At 58.3% G+C, this 26,106-nt stretch overlaps 2 protein-coding genes across 8 annotated transcripts in view; both read left to right on the plus strand.

Annotated features, from left to right (window-relative positions):
* The window catches only part of SCLY (selenocysteine lyase), a 31,901-nt gene extending 21,851 nt beyond the window's left edge, over positions 1-10,050 (plus strand). For 4 of the 6 annotated variants that reach the window (XM_059051173.2, XM_067027273.1, XM_059051176.2 and 1 more), the window contains exons 8-12: positions 3,245-3,281; positions 5,957-6,040; positions 6,491-6,590; positions 8,013-8,088; positions 8,974-10,050. In XM_059051173.2, coding sequence (XP_058907156.1) covers positions 3,245-3,281; positions 5,957-6,040; positions 6,491-6,590; positions 8,013-8,088; positions 8,974-9,127 — 451 coding nt within the window. In that variant the 3' untranslated portion in view covers positions 9,128-10,050. Of the gene's footprint in view, positions 1-3,244; positions 3,282-5,765; positions 6,041-6,490; positions 6,591-8,012; positions 8,089-8,973 lie in introns of all 6 variants that reach the window. The other 2 variants (XR_010839266.1, XR_010839267.1) reach the window with 1 other exon arrangement.
* Positions 10,051-11,037: 987 nt separating this feature from the next.
* Positions 11,038-26,106, plus strand: part of ESPNL (espin like) — a 30,486-nt gene continuing 15,417 nt past the window's right edge. Inside the window, exons 1-5 of one of the 2 annotated variants that reach the window (XM_059051123.2) lie at positions 11,038-11,331; positions 12,561-12,751; positions 14,402-14,588; positions 17,489-17,671; positions 25,917-26,048. In XM_059051123.2, coding sequence (XP_058907106.1) covers positions 11,038-11,331; positions 12,561-12,751; positions 14,402-14,588; positions 17,489-17,671; positions 25,917-26,048 — 987 coding nt within the window. Of the gene's footprint in view, positions 11,332-12,560; positions 12,752-14,401; positions 14,589-17,488; positions 17,672-25,916; positions 26,049-26,106 lie in introns of those variants that run through there. The other variant, XM_067027275.1, reaches the window with a different exon arrangement.

Consider the following 26,106-nt stretch of genomic DNA (forward strand, 5'->3'; position numbering starts at 1 on the left):
AAACTAAAAATCAATAATAGGAAGATAATAGGAAAGTCTCCAAACACTTAGAAACAAACAGCATACTTATAAATAATCCATGAGGCAAAGAGGAAGTCTCATTCAATACACTGAAATGAATGAAAATAAATTTGTGAGACACAGTTAAAGAACTGCTGAGAGGGAAATTTATAGCACCAAATCACATGTTAGACAAGAGAAAGAATCTCAAGGTAATAATCTAAGCTCCCATCTGAAGAACCTAGAAAATGTAGAGCAAAATAAACCCAAAGCAAACAGAAAGAAGGAAATAATAAAGATGCAAATAGAAGTCAATGAAATTTAAAACAAAAATGACTTAAAAAATTAATGAGGGCTTCCCTGGTGGCGCAGTGGTTGAGAGTCCGCCTGCCGACGCGGGGGACGCGGGTTCGTGCCCTGGTCCAGGAGGATCCCACATGCCACGGAGCGGCTGGGCCCTTGAGCCGTGGCCGCTGAGCCTGCGCGTCCGGAGCCTGTGCTCCGCAATGGGAGGGGCCGCAACAGTGAGAGGCCCACGTACCGCAAAAAAAAAACCCAAAAAATCAATGAAGAGCTGGCTCTGAAAACATCAATAAAATTGACAAACCTCTAGCAAGACTGACAAAGAAAACAAGAAGAAACAAATTGCCAATATCAAGAATGAAATAAGGTATCACTACAGACCCTACAGACATCAAAAGAATAACAAAGGAATGCCACAAACAACCCTACACACATGAATTTGATAACTCAGATGAAGTGGACTACTTCGTCAAAAAGCTAACACAATTCACCTAATATGAGATAGCCTTTCAACATATGGTGCTGGAGCACTCAAGACATCCACAGGCAAAGTAGACCTCAACCTAAGTCTCACACCTTATAAAATGTAACTCAAAATAGATCGTGAACTGAAATGTAAAACATAAAACTATAAAACTTTTAGAAAAAAATAGGAAAAAATCTTCAGGATCTAGGGCTAAGCAAAGAGTTCTTAGACTTGACACCACAGCATAAAATGGATGCACTTGTGGTGTCAAGTCTAAGAACACCCAAAAATTGATAAATGGAACTTCATCAAAATTTAATTGAACTTCATCAAAATTTAAAACTTTTTGCCTTGCAAAAGAGTTTGTTAAGAAGATGAAAAGACAAGCTACACATTAGGAGAAAATGTTTTCAAATGACAGATCTGACAAAGGACTAGCACCTAGAATATATAAAGAACTCTCAAAACCCAGCAGCAAAAAGACCCCAAACAATTCAGTCAGAAAATGGGCAAAAGACAGGAGCACATTTCACCAAAGAGGATAGCAAATAAGCCCATAAATAGATGTTCAACATCGTGAGCTACTAGCAAAATACAAATTAAAACCACAAGGAGACCCCATCACTACAGACTTGTCAGAATGGCTAATATAAAAAATAGTGACCACACCAAATGCTGGCGAAGATGGAAAGAAACTGGGTCATTCATACTTGGCTGGTGGGAACGTAAAATGGTACAGCTGCTCTGGAAAACAGTTTGGCAGTTTCTTTAAAAAGTAAATATGCAACTGCCATACAACCTAGGAATTTCATTCCTGGACATTTATCCTAGAGAAACGAAGACTTATGTTCACAAGCAAAACCCATACACAGAAGTGTTTAGCAGCTTTATTTATAATAGCCACAAACTGCACACAACCCAGATGTCCTTTAAGGAGTGAGCGTTAAACCAGCGGGGGCGCATCTGTGCCATGGGACCCTACTCAGTAATGAGGAGGAGTGAACCGTTGATACACAGTAGCCTGGAAGAATCTCCAGAGAATTTGGTGAATGGAAAAAGCCAGTCCCTCAAAGTTATAAACTTTGTGATTCCATCTATATGACATTCTCGAAATGACAGAATTACAGATGTGGAGAACAGATTAGCGGTTGCCAGAGGTTAAAGAGGGAAAGGGGGCTGAAGGGTGTGGGTTATAAAAGTGGGTGTGGTTATAAAAGGCCAGCAGGAGGGGTCTTTGCGGTGGTGGGAATGTCTGTGTCTTTTCAGTATCCTGGTTGTGGTACTGTCCTACGGTGTTACTCGGGGGAAACCGAGTAAAGGGTACGCAGGATGTCTCTGCGCTGTTTCTTACAATTGCATGTGAATCTACATTCTGTCAAAATAAAGAGTTCAATTTAAAAAGGAAGGAAGGCAGAACATCACCTGTGCCAGGAGCCATAGTGGGCAGCTCCATGGGTGGACGGCTGTGAGAGCAGGGTGTGCGTGGCTCCGGGTGGGCGTGGAGGGGGGAACAGGCCTGACAGCAGCGCTGGGCTAGTGCGCGTGGGCTCCAGGTCCCACACGGGCCCAGCCGGGCCACCCTGCCATGCCTACAGTCAGTCACAAGCCACAGGCCTTGAGAGGTGCTTCTCGTGTGACCGTAGCATCCCACAGAGAAGGGTGAGGCCCAAAGAGCGATGACATTCGGGACCTCCCAGCCTAGGACGGAGCCCGGAGCACCTCCTTCTTCCCAAAGCACCCCCAGGTGTCAGAGCCCGTCTCCGGGGACCGTCCTGACCAATAAGCTTGTCCAAAGGTGATCAGCGGAATCTCGTTTCCTGTCATTCCTGTGCTGTGAGCTCACTTACCTTGCGCTCTGTTAGTCAACAAGCAGTAGCCAGCTCCGAAGGTTTAAGACAACTTTATTTAGCCAAAATGTAAAATTAAGAAAGTTAATGTTTTGTTTTGTTTTTCCTGAAATAGAGTGAAGAGTTGTTTTTCAGTTTGTTACATCAGTGTATGGGAACCACTGGTCTTCCGGGGTGTACCTGTCCCCTCCTGCACAGCCCCCCTGAACACACACACTATGCCCCAAGTCTCTAGTAACAAAAGATGCATCCCATATTACAGTTGAGAGGCTTCCGCTGAAACGTCAGCTGAAGGGAACGGGGTGGGGAGTGAGTTCCTCAGACCCTCACCTGGCTTGGCAGGGGGCTCTGGGGCCTGCAGTCGGAGGAGGGCTCGCTCCTGGGTAGGAGGCGGGTCCAGGTAGAATTGTCACTTGGACACCCACTGTGTATCGCCCACAGTGGGCCACGTCTACTGTCCCTGGGCGATGACGAGGGTTTGGGGGCTGGCAGCTGCCCTTGTTTAGGAAAGATGTTGGTGTGACTGTTTTTATTTGAACACCTGACTTTCAGATAGACAGGATTCCTTCCGGGGATGTTTGTTTATCGCTCTGCTTGGAAATAGGATTGAATCCCTTGTCTCTTACAGGACCGAGAACACCCCGATGATTGCCGGCCTCGGGAAGGTAAGCCCTGGCGACCTGGGACAGCTGAAGCCGTTGCGTTGTCCGTCGATATCTTCCTCCTGTGTTTCCGTCTCGCTGTCTCACCACTGCCACACTCACCACACTTCTGACACCAGATGTGCGGTGCCGGGGGTCCCCACCCAGCAATTCTGTGGCACTAGCTGAGTGTCCCACAAGTCAACTCAATTCTGACACTGTCTACCCAGAGTTACTGTCAGAGCCCACAGGCTAAGGGCTCAGTTGTGGGCACCCACAACTTCAGATGCCAACTGTCACCTGCGCGTCTGACCAACCAGCTGTAAATCAGAGGTTCCCACGTCCCCCTCCTTGAGTTCAGTGTGTTTGCTAGAACAGCTCACAGGACTCAGAGAAACTAGATTACTGGTTTATCGTGAAAGGATATGATAAAGGATACAGGTGAACATCCAGAAGGAAGAGAAATGTAGGGCAGGGGATGTGGGAAGGGGCTTCCATGCCCTCTCCAGGCACCAGCCTCCTATAGCACCTCTGTGATCAGCAACCTGGAGGCTCTCTGAACCCACACTGTTGAGGTTGTTACGGAGGCTTTGATCAGTCATCAACTCCATTTCCAGCCCCTCTCCCCTCTCTACAAAAATTCCAGGCTTCTAATCAGGGCTCGGTGACCAGCCCCTATCCAGGAGCCCACTCAGGGTCGCCTCATTAGAGCAAAAGACACTGTCACCAGGAAGCCCCGAGGGCTCTAGGGGCTCGGCAGCAGGAAGCAGAGCCCAAGACCAAATATTAGAATAAAGGCTGCTCTTCATGCTCTGCTCGCCTAGAAAAGTCCAAGGGCCTCAGGAGCTCTGCGCCTGGTGCAGGGCAGAGACCAGAGCGCCTATTTTCTGTGGTCTCACAGCAGTTTCCTAGCAGCTTTAATAGGCACCCTGCTTTAGGAGAGATCACGTTCATGATCCCAAGAAACAGCAGCACGAGAGGGACCTTGAATTTTATTATCAACCCGGAGGGGCGCGTTTTAAGCTCTGTGGGGCGGGTTTCAAGCGCTTAGCATTTAAAAGGGAAGTATCTTTTCTCAAGTCTCTTCTAGTATTAAAAGTAATGATGTCATGACCACAGGTTGGCTCATCCCCTGGGTCCAGTTACCGCCCCCCCCACCCCGAGATGGGGACAGAGGGGCAGCTTCTTAAAGATCTTCCCGATGAGGATTAGATGGCGGCGCAGCAGCAGCAGCAGCAGCAGGCCCCTCCGCTCCCTTCTGCAGCCGTGACCCTTTCCTCGCTCCTGGCTCGCATCTGTGCCCAGGCCCTCTGACCCTGCTGTCGCTGGGGGGGGCGGCACACCATTGTTGCCCCCTCCCCTTGCCCAGCCTGGCCGTTCTGGGCGTGGTCTGGCTCGGGGCATGCCCCGCCCCCTCTCCCCTGGGAGGCGTGTCCTGGCCCCCCTGGGGCGAGTCAGGGTCTCTCCACTGCCTTCCTCCACCCCCTCCCCGTGTGCCGGCTGAAGAAAGGCGCCCCCTGCGGCCGCCCCCTCCCCCGCACCCTCACAGTCCTCTGCCAGGTGTACCTCCCCAGCCTTTAAAACCCCCTCCCCGGGTCCTCAGCACTGCAGCCTCTTCCCGTGCCCTCCGCCCCGTGGAGCAGCCCGCACGCACTCTCGCCCCCACCGTTCTCCTGGCAGCTGCTCCTTGCTCTTCCCCAGAGGCTGGTCGAGGAGGTCCCCATTCCGCCCTGTGACCTCCTGCAGTGGTGGGGCCGCTTCTCCCCCACGGGCTCCTTCTCTGCCTCTTCACCCGTCCGCCTCCTCTCCCTCACTATGCTCACCCCGTCCCGTGGCTCTGATGCCGGCCTGTGCACCGGTCTTGGACTTGACGTCTCGGGGCAGGTCCTGACCTGCTGGGAGGCCCACGTCCCCGCTGCTTCCTCAGCGTGTCCTCTGGGCCCACGATAAGTCCTGCTCTCTCTCCCCCCTCGTTGGCGTCTCTCCCGGTAGTGCCTCCTGCCACCCAGGCTCTCAGCTGAGAAATCCAGGAGGTGCCCTTGATCTGCCCTGTCCTGTCCCCCGCTCCTGGTGCAGCAGCCGGGCCTGTCTGTTCAGTCTCCACGAGACGTCCAGGACCTGGCCCTTGTACCGACGAGGCCAGGACATCCCTGTCTTGTGTGTGGACGCCTCATGCATTCTCCACGTAGCATCCAGTTCTAGCACACAAATCAGAGCAGCTCACCCCTTCCTCAGAATCCACCTGCACCTGCCTTGTAAAGTTCAGGCTCAGATCCCGCCTGTCTTGGGGCCGCTGGGCCGCTGTCCCCGCCGCCCACCCTGTTCCGGGAGCGCTCGCCCTGCCCGCTGCCCCGAGTCCCCGCCGCCCGCCGTGGTCACCGCCTGCCTGGTGTGTCTGTCCCTCGCATGGACGTGCCTCCAGGACTGGGATTGCCTTTGGTCACTGGCCAGGGACTGTCCAGTGCCTGGGGTATCCGGAAGCCTGAAAGAGTAAATTCCTGTTGACAGGTGAAGGGGACTCGGCACTTCCCCGGCCCCGGTCACACGCCCGGCGCATACTGTGTGTTCGTGAGCTTCCAGGAAACGAGCAGTTTGAGGCCATGTCACCTGTCTGTCTCCGGGGGGAATCACCTCTGCTGCGTAAGGCTGCCTTGCTCCCCTCGTTTTGCCGTAACTGAGGGGCCCTCCCGTGTCCCTAGGCGGCTGAGCTGGTGACGGAGAACTGCGAGGCCTACGAAGCCCACATGCGGGACGTACGCGACTACCTGGAGGAGAGGCTGGTGGTGAGTGTGTCGCCGCGGCCGCGAGGCCCCCAAGCAGGGCTCCGGGCCAGGGGACCTCGTCACAGACACACGACAGAAACGCCAGAGACGGAACATTCAGGGATTGTACAAGACGATCCAGATGTATTCAGAATGGTTTTCTCCCAATCAGCCTTGCTCTCCATAGTCAGTCTCCCTGACTATTATCAGTAGATGCTTATCAGTAAGATAATCGCTCTGTGTGTTGAGGGTGAGGGTTTTTTTTCCTGCCACACCGTGTGGCTTCCGAGATCTTAGTTCCCCAACCAGGGATTGGACCCAGGCCCTCAGCAGGGAGAGTGCAGTGTCCTAATCCCTGGACCGCCAGGGAATTCCCGAGAGTGAGGTTTTGTTTTCCAGAAAGTCTGAAGTTCAAACAGCTGTGGGGAGGGGGCTTCGAAGATGTTACTGCATATTCTGTTAATTTTCCAGGCTGAATTTGGTAAGAGAATCCATCTGAACAGCCAGTTTCCAGGCACTGAGCGACTCCCCAACACCTGTAACTTCTCCATCCAGGGACCCCAGCTGCAAGGTGACGACTGCCCCCAGCTCTCCCTGGCTGGGGGCTGGGCTGGGCTGGGCACAGCTTGAGCTGTGGGGAGGCATGGGCACTGGCCGAGGGCAGGGTCACCCCACCAGGCACAGACCCGTGGTGGTGGGGCTCTGGGCAGAGCTGCTGACACGCTCCGGGTGCTAAGGCTCTGGACACAGCACAGCGGCGCTCAGCTCTCACAGGGTCCTAGCCCTGCCCCAAAGATGTGAGGGACGGAGATAAAGTGAACTGAATTTTAGGCTAGTTGGTCCATCTTTGTCTGTGGTTTTTACAAAACATTTTATGAGGGTCAGGAAAGTAGAGGCAACCAACCAAAAACTGGCTCAGAGTCAGGCCGAAGTGCAGATGTGTGGGCTTCGTTAGTTCCTGCGATCTCTACCTCCCAGCTGGAGAAGTTAGGGTTCGCGTTAGGATTAGGCTTGGGGTTCGCGTTAGGATCAATCAGCCTTAGGATGACTCGGCTGCCCGGGGTCCCTGAGGCTTGAGTCCAGGGTGTAGAGCATCCTGTTTGTCTGGGAGGAGATTACGGTGGCCCCGAGAGCACGGGAGAGCTGACCTGCAGGGCAGTTTTCACCTCTTAGAAGAAGAGGTCGTTGCCTCGTGGTCACTCTGAGAAACAGGGCAGCATGTTTGGACCATGAAGAAACCCTGGGGCGGCCGTCACCGGGGCTGAAGTGTATCCTCACTGGGAAGGAAGCACGTGGCAAACTCTCCAGCTCTCCCTGCCATGGGAAGGGAAGTTCCTCCCTCTAATGTCTTGCCCCCCTTTTTCTGGGGGCAGACTTTATATTCTGTGATGACCTGTGTTGATTTAAATGAGACAGGCTGTTCGTTTTAATTAAATCAGCAGTCATTGGTGTTGGGTTTTTTTGGTTTTGTTTTGGTTTTGGGTTTTTTTGGCTGCGCCACGTGGCTTGTGGGATTTTTAGTTCCCCGACCAGGGATCGAACCCGGGTCCTCGGCAGTAAGAGGGCAGAGTCCTACCCACTGGACCGCCAGGGAATTCCCATCATTGTATTTTTTTAATCTGTGCCTGTGAAGGAAGAGGGAAGCGCCTTCTAGCTTAACAGAGACAGCTTACAATGTCTCTCCCTTTAGAAAACGGAGATGTCAAGTTAGACGTTATTACCAGGACAACACGTTATTCGGTCAGGCAGCTCGTCAGGATGCTGATGGAAACCACATTCTCAAGGCCAGTCTTATGAGGCCGAAGAGTCTGCTTTTCTGCAGCCCAGGGGCAGAAGAAGCGCTTCTGTGGTTTCTCTCACCTGCTGTCAGAGGGACCTGTGCCCTGGGACTCCGTCGGGTGGTACGAGGGAGGGAGCCTCCAAACTTGCAGCAGGGAAGGGAGGCAGCCCCCGCCGGGACTCCACCTGAGGGGCCCTGTGCTCTGTCTCCTAGGCCGCTTGGTGCTGGCCCAGTGCAGGGTGCTGCTGGCCAGCATGGGGGCTGCGTGCCATTCGGACCACGGAGACCGGTGAGTGCTCGCCACGTACTTGGCCGCCGCATCCAGGGCGCGTCCGGCTCCAGGTTTGGGCAGCTCTGCAGCCTAGCGGGGACGTGGACAGTGACCAGGCAGCGCGGGCCCTCGGGAGGAAGGAGCGGGAGCTGCAGCCTACAGGGGGCCCGGACGGGACCGGACCGGGAGATGGGCAGCAGGGCTCAGCGTGGGGCAGGGAGGGGGAGGGGGGCGGCTGGGGCAGCAGGGCCAGGCTGCAGGGCCCGCTTCAGCCTCAAGGACACCGGCAGCTGTGACCAGATTTGGGTTCCGATCACGCCCCCTGCCAGGAGCGGCGGAGGCGGGAGGGGAGGGGTTGGAGCCTCGGGCCTGAGCATCCGGAGCAGCCCTGCTGCAGGAAGAGAAGGGGCTCAGTTTCTTGGGGGGCCTGCAGGCGGGAGTAGAGCTGGGTGCGGCCACCTGGGCTCTGGAGAGAGCAGAGCTGTGGTCGTGATGAGCAAGAGGCCTCCGTTCAAGGCCAGGGCACCGGGGCCACGCTCAGCACTGACTTGGGCGGGCCGCAGCCTCCAGTGTCTGCAGGAGGCCGGCGCTCTGCCTCGCTTGTGGCTCTGCGTCCCCTCCGGGAACCGGGAACCGAGCCTGCCAGCTCCTTGGAGACGGGAGTTACCACCGTAGCCCGGGCTCCGGCTCTCGGGTGCAGGGGCCGACGGCCGCCTCTGTGCTCCCGGGGTCGGGGTCTGTGCTGGGGCAGGCCCGACTGGAGAGCAGGGAGGCTTTGCGCCGGCCCTTGGAGGTGGTGGGCCAGAGAGTGTGCGTGGCCAGTGGGGAGCTGGCCGAGGACACGCGCGCGGCAGCCCGGGAGAACCCGTATCCCGACGGCCGGCCCGTCTCTCCGCCCCACAGGCCATCCCCGGTGCTGCTGAGCTGCGGCATCCCCTTGGACCTGGCCAGGAACGCCATCCGGCTCAGCGTGGGCCGCAGCACCACCCGGGCCGAAGTGGACCTCGTCGTGCAGGACCTGAAGCAGGCGGTGGCCCGACTGGAGGGCCAGGCCTAGTGCCCAGGGCGGTGCCAGAAGGAGCCTTCCTCTTGCCCCAGAGCGTGTGGGCTCCGGGCTCCCTCCCGTCCCTTGGTCAGTGAGGGAGCGGGTCTGCTGCGCCCACAGACGCCACCGGTGCTGAGGGGCCCAGGACAAGATGCCCTTGTGCGACCGTCCCTGTCACTGGTGCCCAGTGGCAGCGGCTGGATGAGAAACGCTTTAGCCGCGTCTGTGCTCCCATCTGGGAACTGGGGCGAGCTTGTTTTAAGCACGCCCTTCCTGGAAGGTGGCATTTTTATCCGAAAGGTGAAATCCTAGTATTTATAATTGATTGTCAGCTGCTCTCGTGGAAATAGGAACCCTGGTTTTGGGCTGCTGTCCTGGCCTCTGTGCACCTGTTGGCTGAGAGGTCGGTCCCTCCTCACTCCCATGGCCCTTCTCAAGGCCTTTCCAGAGTGTGGGGGCCCCTGCGGCCAGGCCCCCTCCCTGCTTGGCACCCCCCCGCTTCCTGGGCCTGCCCACCCCCCTGATCACTTGCTGGCCACTCGGGCCATCGACCACTGGGCGCCCTCTCTCTCCCAGTCCGCAGGCCCCTCCCGTCCCTTCCATTCGGTCGTTTACTCAGGGTTTCAGCTCAGCCGTCAGAGTCGCAGGCGGCAGCTCCTGCGTGATGCTGGGTCATTCCCGAGGCAGAAAATCGTGCATCCCTCCCTCAGCTCCCATCTCAGTTGTATTTGCGGGAGGATTCTTTGATCTTCACAGAGGCATTGTGGTGTCTGATTCACATCAAATGTCTTGTCTATGGAGACATTTACATAGGAGTGGTTTTTTAATTGAATAACACTTTTAATGTGCGGTTGAAAGGTGCAAGGAACTTCATGATGGCACTGAGGAAACAACCATCAGAAATTAGATGAACTAATAAAAGCTTCCAGTGCCTATTTTGGACATTTTGTGGCTCTTCTAGTGAGGGCTTCTCTTGGGGGCACCAGTGTGTCTGCGCCGTCTGGGGGGTGGGGTCAGACCCACTGCTCACTGCATAATCATGCTTCAGCTTCAGGAACTCAGCTTGCGACTGTGTCTCTGGGAGCTCGAGAAAGTAGGTCCCTAACATGCAGCATCCTGCTTCCGCCAGGCAAAGGCTGTGGTGTCCCGGTTCCCCCAGCAAAGAACTATGGGTGTCTGGCCCCACAGAAGAGAACAGCCTGGAAAAAGGTGTTTGGCAGCTCTGAAAAATGCACTCGGGACCTTTAGCTGCAGCCCCAGAGGCTCTCGGTCAGGTCCCTGTGCCTGTCACCGGCCCTGGGGAGCATCTGCTGTCCAGGGGTTCGCAGAGCCTCCAAGGCCAGCTGAGGCCAGGATCCAGCATAGATTTCCCAGGGGCCAGGCAGGCCCCCAGCTCCCGGTGGGTGACAACACGCCCCAAACACTTGAGGTCCCCAGAAAGGGCTCCACTTGGATGGGTCTGCCCTCCTGTGAGAAGGTGGCCTCCCAGGGCCCAGCACAGCCCTCAGGGCGGCTGCCCCCAGTCTGGGGGGAGCAGATGTTCGGGAGCCTACGGCTTTCTGGAAAGGACACCATCACTGTGGACACCCGCTCGACACGGGAAGTCCATCCCAGCCCTCGCTCCACGGGAGGAGGAGGCACGGGCCAGCACAGGGCAGTGCCCCCCGGGCCAGCGCCCATCGCCAACCCAAACCCGGTGTGGGCCCTTCCCCGCGCCCTCAGGCCGCCGCAGCTCCGGGCGCTGCGGGAGCGGCTGCGGCTGGGCTGCGGAGGCCCGGTCCCCAAGGCCTGTCCCCCCCACCCCCGCCGCCTCCCATCTGCCCTCTGCGCTGCTTATCAGGTAACCCGAGCCGGGAGCCACGTCCACGCCTGAAACAGGAAGCCCGGGCCTGTGTGTGAGTCGAGGAGAGCCGGCCGGGCAGATGGGGGAGCAGCGGGCGCTCGCGGCCGCCAAGGATGGGGACCTGGCCACCCTGGAGAGGCTGCTGGAGGCGGGCGCCCTGGGCCCGGGCGTCACCGACGCCCTGGGGGCCGGCCTGGTGCACCACGCCACCCGGGCCGGCCAACTGGCCTGCGTCAAGTTCCTGGTGCAGCGGGCCCAGCTGCCCGGCAACCAGCGGGCCCATAACGGGGCCACGCCGGTGCATGACGCCGCCGCCACTGGCAGCCTGGCCGAGCTGTGCTGGCTGGTGCGCGAAGGGGGCTGCGGTCTGCAGGTGAGCTGGGCGGGAAGGTGGCCGCGGGGGGACCCGTGTCCATGGGGATCGAGGGAGGCGAGAGCCGAGAGCTGGATCCGGAGCCCTCGGCCGCCTCTGAGCACCCCGGCCCTGGGCTGTTCCTCTCGGGGAGTCACCACGCGGACCCCACGGCACGGTCAGTGGCGTCTGTCTCTGCCCCACTTCCCTCCACCCCCAAAGTGGGCACCTCCTAAACGCCCTCGCGTTCCCCAGCGCCCAGCACAGAGGGCCACCCTTGTTCTTTCTCCCCGCGCCCCACCCAGGAGCGCCTGGCCTCGCCAGTGGCGATCTCACGGGCCCTTATCAGGCCTGATCCGTGGGGCCTGTTTCCGAAGGGTCTAGAAAAGGGTCCGTACGAAGGGAAGCCAGGCGGGCGCCCGGGCCCCGGTGGGTGACGGCACAGGCACAGCTATGGGGTCAGTGGGACGAGAAGCTTGATGTAAAGAGAAGAGTCTCAGGGCTCAGTGACGGTCTGTCAGGGGCCTTTCCACCCGGCCCGCCTCTCGCTTCTCCTGCCGGCCCGGTGGCTGCGCCGTGTGTGGGTGAAGGGCCTCGGGAGGTCGGTGAGCCAGCTCTGACGGTGTAAGGACGTCCGCCCAGAGGCCGGAGCCGGGGGCGGGGGCGGACTCAGCGTTCACGGCCTGAGGGTCCCAGCAGCCTCCGAGCCGAGCCGTCCTCATCCTCAGCGGCTCTTCCCACAACCCCGAGGGCGGGCTCGGGGCCCCTCTGTGCCTGGGAGAACGCCCAGGTCTGCCAGAGGCCCACGGTGGATAGGGTCCCCGGTAGGAGGACTCGGGGGCCGGCGGGTGGGCGCCCAGTGGGGGTGGGGCAGAGGCCCGGAGACGCAGCCCTGGACACAGGGAGGCCACCGGCCCGGGGCGGGCGCAGCGGGGCGAGCGCAGGCCTTTCTGACTGTGAGCAGAGACGGGGAGGAGCTCGGAGGCTCAGGATCAGGGACTCGGACCCCAAAGACCTGGACTTGATCCTGGCCCTGCCGCCGACCTCGAGCAGGCCGCCGGGCTCCGTCCCCGAGACCTCCCCGCGCACGCCCGCGATGGAGCACGCCGGCGGGAGGGGCGGGGCGGAAGCTCTCGGGCGGCGTCCCGGGCGGTGCGGTCCCGGGCGGCTGGCTCCGGCCACACTGGTGCTGCCCGGCAGGGCTGGGTCCGGGCCCACCGCCCGCTCACCGCCCGACCGTGCCTCCGTAGGACCGAGACGCCTCGGGCGTCTCCCCGCTGCACCTGGCCGCCCGCTTCGGACACCCGGTGCTGGTGGAGTGGCTGCTGCGAGAGGGCCACGCGGCCACGCTGGAGACGCTGGAGGGGGCCTTGCCGCTGCACCACGCCGCCGTCAGCGGGGACCTAACCTGCCTGAAGCTCCTGACGGCCGCCCACGGCAGGTGAGGAGCCGCGGCGCCGCCTGTTGGGCGGTCCTGGGGGTGCAGGTGCCGGGGAGGCCGCACCGCGGGGGCGGAGGAGGAGGGGCTGCCGCCTCGGAGGCGGGCCTTGGGGGCGGGGGGAGTGTGGAGGGACACGTCTGGAGCCAAGGCGCGGGCGGAGAGCGCTCGGGGTGAGGCTCGGAGCGTGGAGGGGGCGGTGAGAGCGGCGAGGAAGCTGCTACAGCAGTCAGAGCAGGAGGCGCTCCGTATGCTCAGGCAGCTCGCGGCCCTGCCTGGGGGCGTCTCAGGGACCGGCTTCCCCTGGCTGGGAGGGTGGCCCCCTCAAGTCACCCGAAGGGAGCAGAGGCTGTGCAGTGGACTTGGGGGCCCCATCAGGTCGGCCTGAATTCTCCCTCCACACTGTCCTGTTCCTGACACTGTGAACCCCTGTCCCACCGCCTGGAGTTGGTGGATGGCGAGGCGGGGGCAGGGGGCAGCAGGGCTCCCCTTCCTCATCGTGGGCACCGCTGCGGTCCTTGCCCCCCACAAAAGATACCCTGGGCACACGACGGGCTATCTAGGGTGCCGTGCACGTGGCCTGCCCCCCACCGTCTGTTCTCAGGGCTACTGCCCTGGCTGGGGGTGGGACTCTGTGTCCACCCCACACCTGATCTGGCCTGTGTCCCCCGAACCCCCCTGCCTCTGTAACCAGCGCCTTCTCCTTCTGCGGGGCCTCTTGTTGGCCGTCTGGCTGTCCTGGTCGCCCCACGGTTGTTCCCGGATGAGGCCGGACAGCTCAGCTGTGGAAGTGTTCCTGTTGCTGGACCTGTTCCCATCCCGACCCCCCGGCACAGGCCTTCGGGACGCGCTTCTGTGGATCTTCCCCAGAGCGTCCACACCAGCTGCCCCGGGCCCAGCCGGCCACAGAATGTCTCTTAGAGCGGCAGTTTTAGAAGCAGTTTCTGTCATTTGAAAAGTGGACGATTTCACATTAATGCACACACAAGCACACGGGAAGGTCTCCCGCCCCAGGGCCCACATTCCCACCGGCACTGACCACAGGACCTAGAGGTGAAGTCTTTGTCAACAGGGCGTGGCTCCGGTTTGGGGAGGGGGCTGCCCTGGGGACCAAGAACTCTCCTGGGCCTGCAGCACCATGGAGGCAAAGCCGGACGCAGGAAATCTGACGACCCTGCCCCAGTCCATCCACATCGGGGCCTGGAATTCGGACGCCAGGGCTGGGCACCACAGAAGGGCTAGTGTCCTGCTCACTGGCCCCTTGCACAGAGCAGGCCCCCAGCTCTGGAGGTTCCCTGACCCATCCACTGCGGGCCCTGCTGGGCTAGTCACCCCCTAAGAGGCGCCCGCTGCTGGCCAACCCCCGGCGTCACGCACATCTTGATGGGGAGTGGGGGAGGGGGAGGGGGAGGGGAAGCTGGATTCCGGCGGCCCGTGTGCCCACCTCACCCCCCACCCCGTGCCCTTGCGCCGTGCGCAACCTGGGCAACGCTACAGGTGGCCGGCTGGGCCCCTCACCTCAGCCGGGAAGCGGGGTGGCCGCAACAGCTCAGCCAGGTGCCGCGACGCCCCTCCCCGATCTGGGCCCTTGGCTGGAGCGGCTCCCCGCGACCCACGTGCCGAGCACCCTCTGAACCCTGCCCTCCTCCATAGCGGCGTGAACCGGCGGACGCGCAGCGGCGCCTCCCCGCTCTACCTGGCCTGCCAGGAGGGCCACCTGCACCTGGCCCAGTTCCTGGTGAAGGACTGCGGTGCTGACGTGCACCTGCGCGCCCTCGACGGGATGAGCGCCCTGCACGCCGCCGCTGCCCGCGGCCACTACTCGCTCGTCGTCTGGCTGGTAAGGGGCCGCCGGGGGCCTGGGCAGGGGAGGGCCGGGAAGGCTGGCACCTCGCCTGCAGAACCGCCTTCGAGCGAGTGGTGCCCGGCTGGGGTGGGCGCGGCACACCCAAACTGGGTCTCAGTTTGCCGGCAGGAAGTCCGAGGACCCACACGGTGGTTGGGGGAGCAGATGGGCCGGCCCAAGGCTCAGAGCAGCCACATGCCAGGCCCAGTCTCGGCCCCAGGGTGCAGCCCGGAGCCCACAGCTTTGACTGGAGGTGGCTACGGACTGAAAGTCAGCCCCTGCAGGACCGTGGGCGTGTGCAGGGCCCCCTGGGGGCTCTCCTGCCCCTCCCCCAGGAGTCCTGGTGGGTCTCCTGGGTGCTCTCAGGGTCGGTGGCACCAAGCTGCTCTGTCTCTGGCACAGGCAGTGCCTGGCCCTGGCCATTTGGAGCCCAGGGCCAGGCCCCACCCCTCTTGCCCTCTGGACCCACGGAAGGGTCACCCAGGCCTCTTTCCAGAAGGAACACAGAGTGACCCAGCTTGGGGAGGATGCCTTCCGCCAAGACTTCTTCCAGGGCTGAGGACTTCCTGGCTCCGCCACCAAAAACCTGGCCTGGTGGGGTGTCTGGGAGCTCTGAGGGTCCATTACAGAGACCCGGCCAAGTCGCAGAGTGGGGAGGGGCAGAACTGAGGCTGTGCAGGAGGTGGCTGGGCAGGGGGTGGGCCCCAAAGCAGGTCGCTGGAGGAGCAGGGGCCCAGCTCAGTCACAGTTGGGAGAGCCCGTCGGGCGGGGTGAGGTGGAGAGTCAGACCGAGCCCCGGGAGGACCTGGGCTCTTTCCTGGGGCACCGGGGAGCCGCTAAAGGACGGTGAGCTGGGAGCGCCAGGGTCTGCTGGCATCTCTGAAGGTCACGCAGGTCACTGGTGGAGAAGGGAGAGCCCTTCCTCACTCAGAACCTCCCTCCCTTCGCGTGGGACCTGCTTTTCCAGGCCTCCCTCCAGCAGGCCGGCCTCCCTGCCCCAGGGACCTTTGCACGTGCTGCACCCCCGCCTGGTGACAGCTCCCCAGGTGTGCCTCCCCCCACTGCGTCCCGCGTCCACCTGTTTAGGATGGCAGCCACCTGGCCCAGCACCCCGTCCTGCTCTCCTGCTGTCTTTCCTGTGCCAACGCTGATAAACGTGTCTGACTTCATCTTGGTGGTTGTCTATTCCCACCCCAGGCTGTAAGTTCCAGCAGCTCCAGGAAGCAGTGGCGCAGCCCTGCTGCTGCGTTCCTTGTTCCTGGCACATAGTAAGGCTTCGGAGATGTTTGATGAGTGAGTGAAGGAGGGAAGGAGTCTGGCCTCCAGCCACTCACCTTGGCCTCAGAGGCCGCCAGCAGTTGCCTCCAGCCTCCCTTTGCTGCTGGATCTCCCAGGCTGGCCTTAGCCCCTCAGGCAGCCACACCTTCGTACAGGCTGTGTCCCCTCCCGGGCCCCCTTTCTGCAGCTCCTCTTACGTGGCCAGCTCCTCTCGCAGGTTAGAAAGCTCCGCGGCTCCTGCTGCACTAACTTTCCTGTCTTTGGCCCCGCCCGGGCCGTTGGGTGGAGTTGTCCTTATGTCCCCTCACTGTAGTTCAGATCTTGGCCTCCCAGAAATGTGCCTGTCCCCAGACCTGGACTCCTCGCCCTGCGGGAGCCCGAGTCCTCGTCATCTCTGGCCGCAGGGCCACAAACGCAGCAGGTGCTCAGCGAATGGTGTGGGAGTGAGCCAACGGGCTGTGCAGGGCTCCGGGCAGCGGCTCGGAGCAGCGGCGGTGCCCCGGAGCAGGGGGTGGGTGGGCAGGAGGGAAGAATGTCCACCGAGTCCCGTGAGGCCCCACAGGGGCTCATCCTGGGAAGAAACAGCTGGGGCCACGGCGTCCCAGGGCCAGAACGGCTTTTCCAGATGTGACTCCCCGTCCCCGCCTCCCGCAGGATGGACCGAGAGGGGAGGGGGCCGCGTCCAGCCTGCCTCACCCACTCAGCGCTGGGCACCCCTCCCTTCGGGGAGCTGGCCCATGGGAGGGTCTTTGTTCCCGGCTCACTGTCCTTTCTCTAACAGACACGTTTGGATGTCGGATCAGCCAGCGTTTGGCGGCCGCAACCAGAGCACTAAACCACTGAAAGGTTGTCCCCCCCACGTAGGGGCCGTTGCCCCTGGGTCACAGCTCTGCTGTCCTCCTGGCCTCTCCGTCATGGTGAAAGTTGGCCACGTTCAGGGCAGGAAGGGGAGAAAAGGGGGTGACACCGCATCCACCAGCCCCTTCTATCAGCAAAGGCAGAAGAAGAGCCCCTGACGTCTCACTGTCACATGGCTGCCCCGGTGCACGCAGTCCCCGCGCGCCCACGGGCCTGGCCGGGCGCCGTGCACCGGAGCCCACTGGTGCCCTCACAGAGGGGCAGCTGAGGGCCCGTGAGGAGGGCCGGCCGGAAGTCACCCACGTGGCTGCCAGCAGGACGGGGCCCAGGCCGCAGGATGGCCAGCCTTGGGCCCACAATGGGGAAGGCTGCTCAGGACCCACCTCCCAGCACCCCTGCATCTTCGTGCTGGAGACGTGATCAGGTTACGAACAGGCCTGGTGCCAGGATGTCCTTTCCCTCCCTCGCTCCCTCCCTCCATCAGCAAACATCTGTTTACTGTCCCGTAGGTGCTGCCCAAAGGCATTTCTTTATTTGATATGTGAAACCAGCCCCTGGGGGTGTTCAGCGTATGGTCAGGGCTGGGGCAGATTTGGGGACCATGGAGCCTCCCAGCAAAATCACCGAGCTCACTTCCTCCCATGCTGCCCGGGACGCGCCAGGAGGAGCCAGCTCTGTCCCAGGGCTTCCTGCCCCGAGGTAGGAGTGGCCACCCCCGTCCAGCCTCAGCTGGCCCATCGCCCCTCCTCCCCCCTCAGGTCACCTTCACGGACATCGGCCTGACGGCACGCGATAACGAGGGGGCCACCGTCCTCCACTTTGCCGCTCGAGGCGGCCACACGCCCATTCTAGACCGGCTCCTGCTGATGGGTGCCCCCATCATGAGAGACTCCTGGGGTGGGACCCCTCTCCATGACGCAGCGGAGAACGGGCAGATGGAGGTGAGGCCGGGGCCGGGGGGGGATGCACGGTGGGGCTGGGGGGCCTCCGAGAGCCAGCAGTCCCGGAAGGCTTCCTATGAATAAGTCGTCTAACCCTCACCACAACCCTGTAGACTCGATGTTATTAGTCCCCTTTTACAGACAGGTAAACCGAGGCTCAGAGGGCCAGTCACTTGCCCAGGATCCAGACTCTGATCTGTCGGGGAACAAAATCCGTGCTCTCGGCCCCTCCCTTCGCACAGAGACCCCCTGGGTGCCCGCTCAGGGAGTGGTCCCCCTGCCGGTCCTCCCCGGAGGGCCTGTTAGCTGCTGGCCCCTGACGTGAGCAGCCTGGAAGCAGAGCCCTGCCCGGGCTGTGAGGTTAGCCCCTTGGCTGCGATCCAGATAGACCCTGGGGGCTCCTATGGCCCAGTTCCCAGGAAGCAGCATCCAGAAATCCAGAGTAGGCAGGGACGGTGTTCAAATAGTTAAGGTCCAAGGCGGGGAATAGACCTGGCCGTCAGCCGCTGGCCCCACGCTGGCATCACCTGCCCGCTGACCTCCTGTAAAGGGAGGCCGTATCCGAGGGGAATACGCACAGGTTGACTCTTCCACCTGCCCCACCCAGGCCCGCACAGCAGGGCTCCGAAGTGAGTCAGCTCATCCCGTGATGTCTCCCCGGCTTTCCCGTGTCATTCCCACAGCCCCCAGGGCTCAGCCTGCTGCATCTGCAGTCATGAGAAACGTGCTCCTGGTGCAGGAAAGGCTCGTCAAGGGGGAGGGCTTTACTGAGGTGCAACAGAGTATCCCCTCTTGGGGCCTACGGTTCTGGACAGCGGTTTCCAGCTGGAACCCAAAGTGTTCTGGGGCCCAGTCTGAGCAGCGCTGTGTAAAAGCGGCACAGGGCAGCCCCCCAGAGTCGCGGGAAGGCACACGGTCCTTGTGAAGAATCAGAAAGAGACCCAATCCTGCTCATGGCAGTGCTGCTGACAGCTGTCTTCCTCTGACCCTCAGGAGTCCTGGGGCCCCTCCTGCTGTCCACCCCAGCACCCCTCCACTCCTGCACCCCTGCACCCCAGACCCCTCCTGCTCTCCATTCCTCCACCCTTGCACCCCAGCCTCCTCCACCCCTGCACCCCAGCCCCCCCTCCTCTCACCCCTGCACCCCTCCACCCCTGCACCCCTGCACCCCAGACCCCTCCTGCTCTCCATTCCTCCACCCCTGCACCCCTGCACCCCTCCGCCCCTGCACCCCTGCACCCCTCCACCCCTGCACCCCTCCACCCCACCACCCTTCCACCCCAGCGCCCCTCCAACCCTGCACCCCAGCCCCCCTCCACCCCTGCACCCTACCACCCCTGCACCCCTCCACCCCACCACCTTTCCACCCCAGCGCCCCTCCAACCCTGCACCCCAGCCCCCCTCCACCCCACCACCCCTGCACCCCTGCACCCCTCCACCCCAGCGCCCCTCCAACCCTGCACCCCAGCCCCCCTCCACCCCACCACCCTTCCACCCCAGCGCCCCTCCAACCCTGCACCCCAGCCCCCCTCCACCCCTGCACCCTACCACCCCTGCACCTTTCCACCCCAGCGCCCCTCCAACCCTGACCCCCAGCACCCCTACACCCCTACACCCCAGCCCCCCCTCCTCTCACCCCTGCAAGCCACCACTCAGCCCTCCCTGGCTCAATGCCCCCAATCCGCCCCTATCTAACGGGAGGGGAAGGGCAGGTGTGAACCTCAGTCCGGCCCAGGCCAGTCCTCAGAGAAGAGGAAAAGCCTGCAGTTACCCCTACAGTCATCCCTTTTGTCCTGGACATGAGAGAACAAGAAGCTGAGCAGATGACAGGCTGGGGAGTCCGGAGGTGCATCTGGGTGGGAGGCGGGGAGGGCGTGTCCCCGCAGGCAGTTGGTGGCCTGAAGAGCCCTGAGCCATCACAGCCATCACAGGCAGCCGCCCGTCTCCCAGCCTCCGGCTCCATAATCGGGAGGGTGGCTGGAACAGTGCTCTAAAAACTTTATTTTTAAGCAGCATCATCTTTTTCAAGTGCAATAGTCTATAGGAGCCCAAGAAGCTCACCAGATAAGCCAAGAGACCACCACCTCCTCACCCTCCCTTAATACGAAAATAAAATAGCTCAAGCCTCAAAGCTGAGAACCGCTTTCCTTTGCAATCTTTTTGTTATGAAAACTCTAAATACACAAGAGCACGAGCCTCCTGCCTCAGCTCATTGGCCTTTCCTGGCCATTCCCTCCACCCAAATATTATTTAAGAGCAAGTCAGAGAAGGCACATCTTTTTATCCGTAAATACTTTAGCGGACTTCTCCAGGAGGCAAGACTCCCTTTGTTTCTTATCACAACCTCAAACCATTATCATGCCTAAAAATAATTCATGATCATTTCTTTTAATTATTTATTTATTTCTTAGACTACTTTTTGAAATTAATTAATTAATTAATTAAATTTGTTGGCTTGTGTTGGGCCTTCGTTGCTAAGCACGGGCTTTCTCTAGTTGCGGCGAGCGGGGGATATTCTTCGTTGCGGTGCGCGGGCTTCTCAGTGCAGTGGCTTCTCTTGTTGTAGAGCACGGGCTCTAGGCACGTGGGCTTCAGTAGTTGCAGCATGTGGGCTCAGTAATTGTGGCTTGCGGCTGTAGAGCGCAGGGTCAGTAGTTGTGGCGCACGGGCTTAGTTGCTCTGCGGCATGTGGGATCTTCCCGGACCAGGGCTCGAACCCGTGTCCCCTGCATTGGCAGGCGGATTCCTAACCACTGCACCACCAGGGAAGCCCCCAATAATTTTTTAATGTCATCTAATATCCAGTCTGTCTAATAGCCATCTAATATCCATTTCCCTGCTTGTGCTGTAATCAGGAGCGAAGCAAAGGCCACACATTATTGATTTGTCTGTTGGGTCTTAATCTGTTAGCAATTCCAGAAATGTGTTCACCCAGGAAATATAGGATAATGCTTCATTCCTACCCCATTGGCCACACCCCGTTTTAAAATAAATTCTATTTTAGAATAATTTGGAAGAGCTTTATATTTGTAGAAAAATTGAGACACTAGTACAGACAGTTCTCACAGAGTTCACATCCATTTCCCCCATTATTAACAATTTACATTAGCATGGTATGTTTGTCCCAATTAATGTACCAAAATTGATACAATATTACCAACTGAAGTCCATGCTTCATTCAGGTTTCCTTACTTTTCACCTGATGTACTTTTCCTGTTCCAGACTCCCTTCCATGACACCACATGACGTTTCATCATCTTGTCTCCTTAGGCTCCCCTCAGCTGTGACAGTTCCCCCCCGCTTTAAAAACAAAACTTCAGAATAATGAGCTGATGCCCTAGCATCCCCAATGGGGGATGATGATAGTTTAGTATGTGTTTTGTTTTGCTACATTGCAGTCTTTCTTATGTCACAAAGTACACTGGTTACTTGGTTTTTTAATTGAGTAAAAAATACATAATATAAAATTGACCATCTTAACCATTTCTAAGTGTACAGTGCAGAAGTGTAAATATATGTACATGGTCGTACAACACATCTCCAGAACTTTTATCTTGCAAAACAGAAAGTCTGTACCCATTAAGCAACATTACTCCCCATCTCCACTTCCCCAGCCCCTGACAACCACCATTCTCCTTTCTGTCTCTATGAGTTTGATTACTCTAGGGACCTCATACAAGTGGAATCGTACAGGAGTTATCTTTTTGTGACCGGCTTATTTCACTTAGCATAATGTCCTCAAGGTTCATTCCTGTTGTGGCATGTATCAGGATTTCTTTCTTTTACAAGGCTGAATAATATTCCACGGTATGTTGTGCCACGTTATCTTTATCCATTCATCCATCAATGGACATTTGGGTTCCACCTTTGGGCTATTGTGAATGATGCTGCAATGAACATGGGTGTGTAACTATCCCTTCAAGACCTTGCTTTCTACTCTGATTACTCTTTAAAATGTTAAACCAACCTTGCATTCTTGGAGTAAACTCAACGTGGTCGTGAAAAACGATCTCTGTTATACATAGGTGAATTTAATTTGCTAACATTTTGTTTAGGGTTTTAAGTGTGGTAGATAGCACTAGTGTAACGGTTCTCAAACGTGGCTACACACTAGAACTCTCCGGAACAGGTTTAAAATATTCTAATACCTGAACTCTACCTACCCCAGTGATTCTGATTTAACTGGTCCTAGGGAGCCCACGTATGAGGACTTCTTAAAGCTCCTTGGGTGAGTCTAATATATGTCAAATTTAAGAACCATCTATGTGAGTAGCGTTACCTGAGCTAATCTAGAAAGAATTCATAGAGATGGTCATTCTTTTCTTTTTGAGTTACTGACATAGAGTTTATTGGAAGACGGTCATTCTTAAAGCATTTGAATGTCGGAAGGAGCAGGATTTCTAGCAAGGGAGAGAGGGTTATAAGTGGTCAGAGTGCTAGGACAGAGTGGAGAGTAGAAGCTGGGGCTGTAGTGAGAGGTCAGTGGTAGAAAACCTTGAACTAGTTTTAATATTGTGTAAGGAGCCATTTGGGAGCTGCTGTGGGATCCCGAGAAGAGGGCATATGATTTCCTTGCTGTTTGGAGGAGGGCTTGCTGTGGACTGGGAAGCTGCCATAAGATGGGGTGTGGTCTGGGGCTTTGCTGACGAGGTTGAAGAGGAAATGGCAGAAGACAGGTGTAAACGAGGCCCCTTCAAGGTTTAGATATGAGGTTAAACTCTTTGGTAGGGCTTCCCTGGTGGCGCAGTGACTGAGAGTCCGCCTGCCGATGCAGGGGACGCGGGTTCGTGCCCCGGTCCGGGAGGATCCCACGTGCCGCGGAGCGGCTGGGCCCGTGAGCCGTGGCTGCTGAGCCTGCGCGTCCGGAGCCTGTGCTCCGCAACAGGAGAGGCCACAGCAGTGAGAGGCCCGCGTACCGCAAAAAAAACAAAAAACAAAAAACCACAACTCTTTGGTAGTTCTCTACCTAGCTTAACACTGCTGCTGATTCAAGAGAGAATTTTTACTGAGTATCATGAGTCCCCCAAAAAGGCGTTCCGAGCAGACGATCGCCTCTGTCGACTTTCTGTGCTGGCTAATTTTTTAGAGTCTTTAATGGTCAACGATTCGTGTCCACGCTTTCCTTCACGCAGACACTCACTCATTCAACAAAGGGTTATTGAGCACTTGCTTAGTATGTGACCAAGGATTCGGGAACCAGAGAATATCTGCAACAGATGAGTGGTCGGTTTGGGGAATTTCAGGGCCGTTTCTGTTGTTACAGCGATTGGGGTGCTCTTGTGGGGGAGGCCGGGTGGCCCGCGATTCCAGAACAGTCCTGCACAGTGAAGAAGGGTCTTGTGCCCCCAGCAACTCCCCAATAGACTGGACGGGTATGTAGGTAGAGAACCTGTTCATAGTTATCTGAGCTTCGAACCTAACTCAAGTACATGTAATCATCTAAGCTTAGAACCTAAAGTCAAATATACGCACACATACACCAATGTTTCTTCATAGTTTTAATATACATAAGAGTTTTCCAAGAATGGTCTGCCTGTATATATTGAGGGAAGATAGAATTTTGTTTTACTTAGCACTTTACCAGAAATTATTCACTGTTTGAGCAAATGACATCGCCAATGGCAATGCTGAACCTGATGTTTGAGTCTTCAGCTGTCTGATTTTTAACTGTGAATTTGTAATGATTCCACATGTTGAAGGATAATTTTTAAAAGTGCTGGTAATCATGACTTTCATTCAACTATAAAATGAGCCTGTGTCAAACATTTTTACTTAATTCATTAATTAATGAGGAAACCAGTAATTTAAAGTGATAGTATCTTTTCAAATTAGAGTTTTCATTTTTCCGGATATATGCCCAGGAGTGGGATTGCTGGGTCATATGGTAGTTCCATTTTTAGATTTTTAAGGAAGCTCCATACTGTTCTCCATAGCGGCTGTATCAATTTACATCCCCACCAACAGCGCAGGAGGGTTCCCTTTTCTCCACACCCTCTCCAGCATTTATTGTTTGTAGACTTTTTGATGACGGCCGTTCTGACCAGTGTGAGGTGACTGTGGTTTTGATCTGCGTTTCTCTAATAATTAGTGGTGTTGAGAATCTTTGCATGTGCCTATCGCCCACCTGTATGTCTTCTTTGGAGAAATGGCTATTTAGGTCTTCTGCCCTTTTTTTTTTTTTGGTTGCACCAGGTCTTAGTTGCAGCAGGTGGTCTCCTTAGTTGTGGCTGGAGGGCTCCTAGTTGTGGCATGTGAACTCTTAGTTGCAGTGTGTGGGATCTAGTTCCCCGACCAGATATCGAACCCGGGCCCCCTGCATTGGGAGTGCAGAGTCTTAACCACTGCGCCACCAAGGAAGTCCCTTCTGCACATTTTTTGATTGGGTTGTTTTTGATATTGAGTTGTACGAGCTGTTCTGTATATTTTGGATATTAACCCCTTGTCAGTCACATTGTTTGCAAGTATTTTCTCCCATTCCGTAGGTTGTCTTTTCATTTTGTTGATGGTTTAAAATCTGTGCCGCTTTTTAGAATTTACAATTTTCCATGCCTAAATTTTCAAGCTTGGTTTTTACTTCTTTGCAAGCAGTGAGCACAGCTGTGGTACAGTCTGCTGTTTCTCAGGACTTTGTGGGTCTGTTCCTTTGCGTGGTGGCTCCTCTGGCTCTCGTCTCTGGTATCGTGTGTCCCTGTGCTCCTGGCTTTGTTTGACCCTGTGCTGCACATCATCTTGTGGGGCCGTAGGTGACGTCTTACTTGCTGCCGCCTGACAGGCACCCGTGGCGACTGTGAAGTCAGGATCGTCTTAGTCCGACACCCGGGCTTGAGATCCCTGGGCACCTGCGTGACGGGAGGCAGAGGGCGGGCTGGCTCCTGCCTCACCCCTTCCCCTGAGCGTGGAGGCCCAGCCGGCGGCGGACCCTGAGCTTTTGCTCGTCTCCCTCGGCTCGTGAGCCTGTGACACAGCTGCTCCGGTTGCAGCCATTTCTCCTGCGTCCGCCTGCTCTTAGGGCGAAAGCTGTTCTGAGTGGTGGGCTTATTCCTCGGGATTTTCCTTGTCTCCTGAGCTTGGTCTGACAATTCCTCACTTCCTTGTTGCCCGTCTGATGCTCTCGGAAGGTGCCTTGCACATTTAGTCCGTTTTTTACGTTGACTCTGGAGAGCGGATTGGTGTAACCTGCCTGGTTCTCTACTCCTTGACGCGGATCCGTCTGTCCACCTGTTTTTGCCGCTGGCACGGCTACCTCACGATTTCCAGACTTAGCTCTCGGTCATCTGTAACCACCCACCCTCTGCTCTCAAATGGATCACCGCCGTTGGCCAGCAGTAAACGCCGTCATTCTGTGGGAAGGCTCTCCCCTCCCCGTCTCCCTCCCCCCGGCTGCTGTCCCCGCCCCCTGCTCCACTCCGCTTCTGCTGTGACCCCCCCACCCCCCGTGCTCTGGATGCACAGCCTGCTCCCGCCGCCCCCTGTGTCCTCCCCGCCACCCCACCGCAGCCTCCTTCACAGAGGGCCCTTCACAGGCCCGGATCTCCTCTCCCTTTGCTCTCCTCCGTCCTCCCCTCTCCTCCCAGCTTCTGAGCCTCCAGGCCTTCCTCTCCTCTCAGCCCCCATCACACGAGCCCAGAGGACCAGTCAGGAGCCAGACCAGGGGGCCCAGGCCCAGCTTGACCAAGGAGGGAGCATGCATGTGGCTGGTGGAGCCCTGTGTGCTCAGAGATAGAGGCACAGAGGATGAGGGTGGGAGCCCCCAGAGCTTGCCTCGGCTTGGGGCCAAGACGAGGGGCTCATCGAGTGCCAGGCCTGACCGGGAGGCCGAGGAGTGGGCAGGGTGAGGTGGGCGAGGACACAGGCCCGGAGTCCTGGGGGTGCAGCCACGCCGTTTAGCCTCCTGCACCCCGGTTTCTTCGTGTGAAAATGACACACACCTCCAAAGGTCGCTGTGAAAATGGAAACCGGCTCCGTATCCTTGTAACCCGCAAGGGTTACAAGGGCAAAGTCAGGGTCAGGCTGCCTGGCTGGCATCCGGCTGGGTCGCTGACTGACCAGCTGGGCCCTTGGTGAGCTCCTGAGCGCGGGCACCTGGGGTTCCCACCCGGGACAGGGGCCTGCCGTGCCCGCGGGACAGGGCGGCCTGGGTCCGGGCACGGGTTCCGGCCGCGCCCCGACTGAACGGCCTCGGAGCCCCAGCTCGGGGCCGGTGGGGGGAGCCGGCGGTGCGGCCACGGGTGCGCCCTCTCCGCAGTGCTGCCAGACGCTGCTCTCCCACCGCGTGGACCCCGCCCTGCGGGACGAGGACGGCTACACGGCCGCAGACCTGGCGGAGTACCACGGCCACCGCGACTGCGCCCAGTACCTCCGCGACAGCACCCGGCCGGTAAGCCTCGCGGTCCCCAACACGCGCCCCCCCGCCCCCGGGCCGGTGATGGATCCCT

Source organism: Kogia breviceps, chromosome 2 (genome assembly GCF_026419965.1).
Source record: "Kogia breviceps isolate mKogBre1 chromosome 2, mKogBre1 haplotype 1, whole genome shotgun sequence".
Classification (NCBI taxonomy): Eukaryota; Metazoa; Chordata; class Mammalia; order Artiodactyla; family Physeteridae; genus Kogia; species Kogia breviceps.